Source organism: Theobroma umbraticum, unplaced genomic scaffold (genome assembly GCF_002168275.2).
Source record: "Theobroma umbraticum cultivar Fairchild unplaced genomic scaffold, ASM216827v3 scaffold_67.0, whole genome shotgun sequence".
Lineage (NCBI taxonomy): Eukaryota > Viridiplantae > Streptophyta > Magnoliopsida > Malvales > Malvaceae > Theobroma > Theobroma umbraticum.
Window position 1 is genome coordinate 4,684,326 of NW_018397262.1, and position 9,039 is coordinate 4,693,364.

A 9,039-nucleotide genomic window follows, 5' to 3' on the forward strand; every position below is an offset into this window, starting at 1 on the left:
ACCTTGACTTATTTAGAGATAAATTGGATGATCAATAGTTAAATTTTGATTGGTCAAAACTATGAATATTATCCCTAAACTACCTTGATTTATTTAGAGATAAATTGGATGATCAAAATTTATTCAATAATTAAATTTTGATTGGTCAAAAATATGAATATTATCCCTAAATTACCTTGATTTATTTAAAGATAAATTAGATGATTAATAATTAAATTTTGATTAGTCTAATTTAAATATTAACTTCTAATTATCTCAAGGGATAAATATATGACATATAAGTAAATTCGTTCAACCATGTATCTTTGAAATAATCTAACTAATAAATTGATTATTTTATAATTAATTACATGATTATAACATCATCAAGTTCACGTGACGACATGTAATTGTCTCATTTTTTTTTCTTCTACATTATCATATTCAAGTTTTTCTTTTAATATTGTTAAGTGCCATACCGTCACACGCAGCTTTCTTTTGACATGAATTCTAATTACTCTATTTCTTGGAAAAAAATATAAAAAGAAAAAGCTATCTTTTTTATGATGATCCCAAAATATGAAAATAATTGTAATTTCTTGAACCTGCTTTGACGAAGGTTTGAATTAGCTGTAATCTATAATAAAGAATTTCTTTATTCAATAACATTTTATTTTTATTATCACGTCAGCTGAGTTAAACAGTAATGAGTTATAATTCTGAGATGAATTATTTTTGTGTCTCTACTGAGATTTGGATCGAATAAACATATCTCAATAAACCTAAAATAAAAATAGACGTTAAATAAGAATTCAAGAACAACACGCAAATCCTACTAACGTCTCAGTTGGGATTGGACACAGCGAAGTTGATGCTTTCATTCCAACACGACACGTACACCTTTTCGCTTTTTATTGCATTAATTTAATTTTGATTCCTGGCATAAATTTTCAAGTTGACAAGACTTGACTTGAAATTCATTAATATAAAACAATTTAAAACATTTTGCAAAGACTTGTTGGTTGACTTGAAAAGGAGATGTCTCTGCTTCTCAGGTAGTTCATTTTCTATATATATTAGAAAAGAAACATCGTCTTTCCCACAAATAATCAGAAAATTTTCCTTTCACAAGTTCCACTTCTACGTAACTTCATGGGAAACACTCGGTTCACTCTGGCTCTTATGGTGGTGGTGTTGCTGCCTAATTTTGGGGTTTCATTCTCTATGAAATCAACAACCAACATCAGCACTGACCAGTTGGCTCTTCTTGCACTAAAAGCCCGTGTCAACAGTGATGTCTTAGCTGCCAACTGGTCAACTGCTACCTCTGTTTGCAATTGGGTTGGAGTCACTTGCGGATCTCGACACTACAGAGTCGTTGCTTTGGATCTATTTGGCATGAATCTCTCTGGAACCATACCACCAGACATGGGAAATCTGTCTTTCGTTGCTTTCCTTGACATTGGAAACAACAGTTTTCATGGTTCGTTGCCTATCGAGTTGGCTAATTTGCGTCGGCTGAAACATCTAATTTTGCGTTACAACAATTTCAACGGGGAAATCCCATCCTGGTTTGGTTCCTTCCCTAAACTTCAAAACTTGGGTTTGGACGGTGATAACTTTGTGGGAACTATCCCAACTTCTTTGTGCTCTTTGTCAAAACTACAGGTCTTGAGCTTGCATGACAACAATCTGCAAGGACATATCCCCATGGAAATCGGAAACCTTTCTAGCTTGAGATTTTTAATTTTGGACAATAATCAACTGTCAGGCTCCATACCTTCCTCGGTCTTCAGCATAGCTTCATTGCTAGAAATTAGTCTCAGCCGCAATCAGCTAATTGGTTCCATCCCTTCCATCCCACTCAACATGTCTTCCTTGCAAAAAATTGCTTTAACATATAATAACCTCACTGGTCATATCACAACAGAAATGTTTGATCATCTAACTAAATTAAAAGGCCTTTACTTGAGTGTTAACCACTTTTATGGTCCAATTCCAACGAGTTTATTCAAGTGTCAAGAGTTAAAAGAGTTATCTTTATCTCATAATCATTTCGAGGGAACCATACTGAAAGAAATAGGAAATCTGACAGCGCTCGAGCTTTTGTATTTTGGAGACAACAACCTCAAAGGTAAAAGAAAAATAAATATTGGGATGCAGCTTTAGCATATTTCCAGTCCTTTCTTTCTCACAATAGTAAAGCCTTTTTCGTTTTTTTTGTTTTTTTCTCTTTTTGGGCCTACAATTTTTTAGTTTCTTTTTTTATTGGGTTTGTTTTTTTAACACCGTCACATTTAGTAATTCCTTATTACTTCTATTAAATTCATTGCAATCACTTTTAAGTTTATATATATTTTATCCTTTCTCTTTTATAAGCAAAGTTAAGATTTAGAAACTACACTTTGGTGAACATGCACCATACATCATTTTACAGTGAAACGAAAAAACGTATAATTTTTTCTTGAAAAATAATAATTGCTCTAATTATATTGCATCAACTAATAATAGTAACAAATACTTTATATTTTACCTCTTTTGGGCTTACGACATCATCTGGATTTTCCACATCTTTCTTTTTATATATATATATATTTTTGGTTTTTGGTAATAGTGTCACACTCTTTATTTAATCTCATTTTTTATTTAAATTAATTTTTACCATTTATTTTCACTTTTTTTAATTCCTTTTTCTTTGACAATCAAGAATTTTATTTTTTTTCTGTTTACGAATCATTCAACCAAAAATTCTAATATACTATCTACTTATCTATGTTGACGGTTTAGACTTTTTCTAATTTATTTTCATTATATTATATAAATTAAAAGAAAACTAATAAAATATCCACAACGTGCAAGATTATATTGCTTTGTATGATCTAAAATCTAAACTTTGTTTGATAATTTTGATTGTTTCTTTTACAAACAAGTGGGTCTTATAACTTGTTGCTAAATTTGAAAATAATTACGGGATCAATTTCATTCTGTAGGTGAAATTCCACAACAGATTGGTAACCTAACACTTCTGAGAGAGCTTGATATTTCCACTAATAAATTGACAGGTAATAAGTTATATTTTTTCTCATGTATGTTTAGTTTCTATATAGCTGCAACTATTGTAAATATTTGAATAATTAATATTATATGCAAATTTTAATTGTTTGCTTCTTTATTATATATATCTATAATATAAAATATAAAAATAGGAATGTGTCTCAAACTTTTATGATTAATTTTTTATTAGCTTCAAGATCACTAGAACAAATTCAAATAACTCTTCTGATATTGTGGCAGGTAAAATACCACTTGAGATAGGCAACCTACCAAAATTAGAACTTTTGAATTTGGAATCTAACAGTATCTCTGGACATATCCCTCCTCGTATCTTTAATAGCTCAACTCTGTGGGCCATTGCACTCGACTCAAATCATCTCTCAGGTTGTCTTCCATGGAGCACAGGACTTTGGCTTCCAAAACTTGAAGTGCTTCTACTTGGTTTAAATGAGTTAAATGGAGCAATACCTACCTCTATCTCTAATGCCTCTAAGCTAACCGAGCTTGACTTGTCAGCTAATTCATTCTCTGGTTATATTCCCAATGACCTCGGAAATCTAAGAGATCTACAAATGCTCAACCTAGAAAGTAATAATTTAGCTCTCACACCTTCATTTCCAAAAATGAGCTTTCTCTCATCTTTAGCATATTGCAAAGACTTGAGAGAGTTGTCTTTTGGTTATAATCCATTGATCGATGCTGAACTTCTTATCTCTATAGGAAATCTCTCTATTTCTCTTCAAAAAATCTATGCTTCGGGTTGCAACATTGGAGGCAACATTCCAGGAGAGATTGGCAACCTAATCAACTTGATCAGCTTGAACATAGATAATAATGAACTGATTGGATCTATTCCCACCACAATCGGAAGATTAGAGAAGTTGCAAGGTCTCTTTCTTCAAGGCAATCAATTAGAAGGATCCATTCCATCTGAGTTATGCCGCCTGAAGAGTTTAGGTTTCTTGGATCTCACTAGTAACAAATTTGCTGGACCAATACCAGCATGCTTGGGTGATCTTGTTTCTCTTAGGCAGCTATATTTGGGTTCCAATAAGTTTACAAACTCAATACCCTCAACCTTCACAAGGCTTATAGATATCTTGCAACTAGACTTGTCTTCCAATTTTCTTACTGGCGCTCTCCCAGTTGAAATTGGAAAATGGAAAGTTGTTACAGTTATTGATTTTTCCGAAAATCAATTATCAAGTGAAATTCCGAGTAGCATTGGTGATCTTGAAGACCTAACTAATCTTTCCTTGTCTGGTAACAGATTGCAAGGGTCTATCCCTGAGTTATTTGGTCGGCTGATAGGATTGCAATTCTTGGATCTATCAAGAAATAATTTCTCTGGAATGATTCCAAAGTCCTTGCAAAAACTCTTGCATCTCCAGTATTTAAATGTCTCATTCAATAGACTGCACGGAGAAATTCCTAACGGAGGACCCTTTGCCAACTACTCAATTCAATCATTTTTGGGGAATGAAGCTCTATGTGGTGCACCTCGACCGCGACTCCCACCATGCAATAGTAATTCTACTAAACATTCAAGGAAAGCTACTAAGCTTATAATATTTATTCTATTGCCAATTGGCTCGACGCTATTAATTCTAGCCTTCATTGTCTTTTTCTTCCAAAGCCAAAGAAAGCATTCAAGGCAAAAAATTGATAGAGAAAATTCGTTTGGTTTAGCAAAGTGGGAGAAGATTTCATACCAAGTGCTTCATCAGGCCACAAATGGTTTTTGTAGAGGCAAATTACTTGGTACGGGGAGTTTTGGCTCGGTGTACCAAGGTACTTTTTCAGATGGGCTCAGCATTGCAATAAAAGTCTTTAATTTGGAGGTAGAAGGATCATTTAAGAGTTTTGAAATTGGTGTGTGAGGTCTTGCGCAACATTCGCCACCGGAATTTAGTCAAATCATCAGTAGTTGCTGCAATGTTGATTTTAAAGCCTTGGTACTTGAGTTCATGCCCAACGGAAGCCTTGAGAAGTGGTTGTATTCTCATAACTACTTTCTTGATATCTTGCATAGGTTGAACATTATGATTGATGTGGCCTCCGCATTAGAATACCTCCATCATGGTCAAACAATTCCCGTGGCCCATTGTGATTTAAAACCCAGCAATGTTCTATTAGATGAAGATATGGTTGCACATTTGGGTGATTTTGGCATTGCAAAGCTGTTAGGTGAAGAAGATTCAACGGTACAAACCATAACACTAGCAACAATTGGCTATATGGCACCAGGTAATTCTTAAACTTGAGATTTTTTTTATCCATTATGATAATTCATGTAAAATCATTTCATACTTTGACTATCGTTTTCATCACTTACATGTAGAATATGGAACACAAGGAGTTGTTTCCATAAAAGGCGATGTGTACAGTTTTGGTATTCTTCTAATTGAAACCTTAACAAGAAAAAAACCCACAGATGAAATGTTTGTTGGAGACATGAGCTTAAAACATTGGGTGACTGAGTCATTACCATCTACATTAACTCAAGTTGTAGATGCCAATTTGCTAATTAGTACCAAGGAGCGAGAACATTTTGCAATAAAGAATTGTGCATTGTCTATTTTGCAATTGGCGTTAGAATGTTCAGAAGAGTTGCCGGAAAAGAGGATTGACATGAAAATTGTTTTTGCTAAGCTTAAGAAGATCAAAATCAAGTTTTTGAAAGATTCGAACAGGCAAGCACGATGAAAATACAGTCGTGTTGATGACATTTCCATTGGAGTCCTTTGAATCCCAAATCGAGAAAACAAGATTGAGTACAAGTTCAACGTATCAATGTCAAGGTGCTTTTATTTTACCTAGTAATTGGTTGTTTCCTTTTTATTTTTTTTTGGAGGCAAGTGTCTGTCTTGATTTCCTTTTCTTGGCATGATGGTTGCTTTACGATGTTGTCTTTAATTTATTGAATTTTCAGAACTTTATTTAGTTTTATGTTATGCTATGAAAACTCAGCCTAAATAATATTTTTTACTATACTATATAGATCTATTTTATTGGATGGATAACTTTTAGTTTATTTATAAATTTATTTTATATTATAATATATATTAGAAGTTATTTGATGTAATTATAATTTTTATTTGTACATACAATCTCATAAAAAACACTTATATAGAGATATAAGATTTAGTTTATATTGCTCATATTTCTTATAGGAAAAAAGAAAAATAAAAGTTAGAAACATGTACAAATATAACTTTTAGAGGTGCCCAAAAATTAGTTTTTTATTTTTTGAAAATTATGTATTTCATTAACTTGTAATAGCTCAAGTTTTCAGCGAATTCTACAGTAAAGACACAATTAGGTTCTACTTGTTATATTGTTAATCAATTATAATATTTTAATATGATTATCCATGTAATATTGGTGATGCATAGTCTTGAAACAACTAATATGAATAAATAAATATTAGAGATTACTTTCGATTTGTCTCTATAAGTGCACTATGTTGTTGGACATGGACTGAGATGATCTGGGCTGAGATGATGCCTCTAGGCGTACAAAAAAAAATGGGACATTAGAGGTTTTCTTGTGATTCCGTTTCTAATGCTTTATAAGTGAGTAAGAACTCATCAGAGGTAGAGAAGGAAAGAATAGAGAGGGAGAGGATATGAGAGAGAAAGGGGCAATAGAATTATGGTTGGTATCCTTCCCTGACAGCTGACAATTGTTAGGGAAAATATATAGCCTATCCTTGTTGGGACAGATGGAATATCAATTCATGAAGTCACATAAGAACCTTTTGATAGGACTCCTTCTGTCTTTGGGCCTTAGGCCTGCTCACAACACATTACATACAATACAGGTAGGCAATGGAGGGTCATGAAATTGGGGTTTGCATAGCGAGAAATTAAGGTGATGATTTGATTAAGCAAGTGATAGTTGATTCTGATTTATGTTCTTTCAAAGTTCTCCAAAATTTCAAGTAATTACACAGGAATTGGAATAGAGCACAATAAGACGATATATTCATAATAACTTGATCACTGTTTATCTTCACAATTCTATGTTATATTAAACTTTAGTTTCTACTACAGAAACTTCAGATATATAAGAAAGATAAAATGGAAATTCATGTTTTGTGTGCTCAGGTTATCTAAATTGATCAAGGAAGCTACATTTTTCCTTTTAAGTTTATTTTTCAAATCATCGAAAGAAAATTCGAGGAAAGAAATTAATTAGATGCTCATTAGTTTTGGATTTCATCGTTCTTTTATTACACAACTATTAGCTTACAAGTCAATTTTTGGGCCTGCATATGCTGACCGGTTTTCATTTATTATTTAATTATTTGTTTTCAAGGTAAAACTGAAATGCTGAGATAGCTGTGTATTCAAATTTTAACGAACTTTTTCAGCATTGGTTTTAAGACTACCATTTTTCTGTAATACAGATTAAACCAGCGAAGCTGCTACCTAGCCACCATTAGTCATGGCTTCTTTTCTGTTCACTCCCTACTTAATACAAACTAAGCCTAATAATCTTCTGAACAGTGTTCTTATTCAAAAGCGGCAAGTATTCTATATAGTCCGTCTTGCACCAAAACCTTCTCTGATTTGCCTTTATGCACAAACTACTATTTTACACCTTGTTCTAGTGCTTCTGTCACCATTGAGACGTTGATTTAATAACTTTTCTTTATGTGGAAACATTTGATCATATTAAAGTCAAAGGTTTACTTTCTTTTTGCCAAAGACAACCCCCTTTGTATCCCATATGAATAGAATCTGGGTTAGGATTCATTTATTATATTTTAATGCTCGTTATAGGCATTCCTGTGTCTTAGTTATAAATCCAATAAAATTAAAATGTGACACAGGAATTAAAGATTAACGTGATAGTAATAAAGTCTACCTAACAAGTTCTTTCAAATTTAAGTCCCTTCCACTAGAAAAGATACGGGAGAGTTGCCCAATGGGCGATCATTGTGTAATTTGACAAATGGAGTAGATATAATAGCTTGCTTGGAACATAGTTTCCAAGCGCAACTTATATAAAGGTCAGAACCCATCTCTCTTCAGTCTTCATAATTTCTCATACAATCCAATTCTTCACTCCTTTCAGTTCATAAAGAAAGATGGGTTGTTGCCCAATGTGGCTATGTCAAATGCTCTGCTTCCATTTTGCCTTCTCACTCTTTCAAGTTAATTCTTCATCGATATCCTTTCTATCATCTCCTCCTCCTCCTCCACAATTATGCCCTCCTGAACATAGTTCTGCTTTGATCCAGTTCAAAAACAGCCCGTCTTCTTTCCAAGAAATGACCAACCCGTCTTTTTGCCGGTAGCTCTGAATGTGGTGATTCTTATCCCAAGACAGAATTCTGGAACCAAAGTACAGACTGTTGCTCCTGGGAGGGTGTCACATGCCACAGCATGACGGGTCGCGTGATTGGCCTTGATCTCAGTTGTAGTCCACTTGAAGGCAGTCTTCCATCCAACGGCAGCCTCTTCCTCCTTCAGGATCTCCAGTGGCTTAACCTTGCTCACCTCAAATTTTTTGGTTTTCAAATTCCTTCTGAGTTTAGTAAGTTGAGGAGTCTAACCCATCTCAATCTTTCCTAGACAGGGTTCCACGGTATGGTTACAGAGCAAATCTCTCCTTTGTCAGAACTGGTTCCACTTGATCTGTCATCTGTTCTTTTAAAGCTCGATGACCATCATCTTAACATGCTTGTGCAGACCCTAACAAAGTTAGAAAATCTTTTCCTTGACCAAGTGGATATGTCTTTGGTTAGACCAAATTCCTTTCTGAACTTGACTTCCTCCTTAAAGCGTTTGAGTCTCTATGGCTGTCAACTGCAAGGGAAATTTCCAAGAGAAATTTTCAGCTTTCCATATCTAGATAACATCATTTTAACCAGAAATCGTAATCTCAGTGGCTATCTACCTAAATCAAATTGGATTACTCCCTTAGATTTTTGCACCTTTCGCGAACAAGTTTCTCAGAGGAGTTACCAGACTCAATTGGAAATCTTGAAAACTTGGA

The 9,039-nt window shown here is 33.8% G+C and overlaps 2 protein-coding genes and 1 pseudogene across 2 annotated transcripts in view; all 3 read left to right on the forward strand.

Annotated features, from left to right (window-relative positions):
* Window positions 1–1,131: 1,131 nt before the first annotated feature.
* Window positions 1,132–4,602, forward strand: LOC110419699 (uncharacterized). The gene is given in 4 exon segments (XM_089784130.1): window positions 1,132–2,113; window positions 2,970–3,041; window positions 3,274–4,433; window positions 4,435–4,602. Coding segments are annotated over 4 exon segments (2,382 nt in total).
* LOC149526998 (putative LRR receptor-like serine/threonine-protein kinase At3g47570 pseudogene) lies at window positions 4,336–5,739 on the forward strand (annotated as a pseudogene).
* Window positions 5,740–7,482: 1,743 nt separating this feature from the next.
* The window catches only part of LOC149526999 (receptor-like protein Cf-9 homolog), a 2,113-nt gene continuing 556 nt past the window's right edge, over window positions 7,483–9,039 (forward strand). The window contains exons 1-3 of the mRNA XM_089784131.1: window positions 7,483–7,562; window positions 8,339–8,577; window positions 8,662–8,844. Coding sequence (XP_089640257.1) covers window positions 7,483–7,562; window positions 8,339–8,577; window positions 8,662–8,844 — 502 coding nt within the window. The remainder of the gene's footprint in view (window positions 7,563–8,338; window positions 8,578–8,661; window positions 8,845–9,039) is intronic.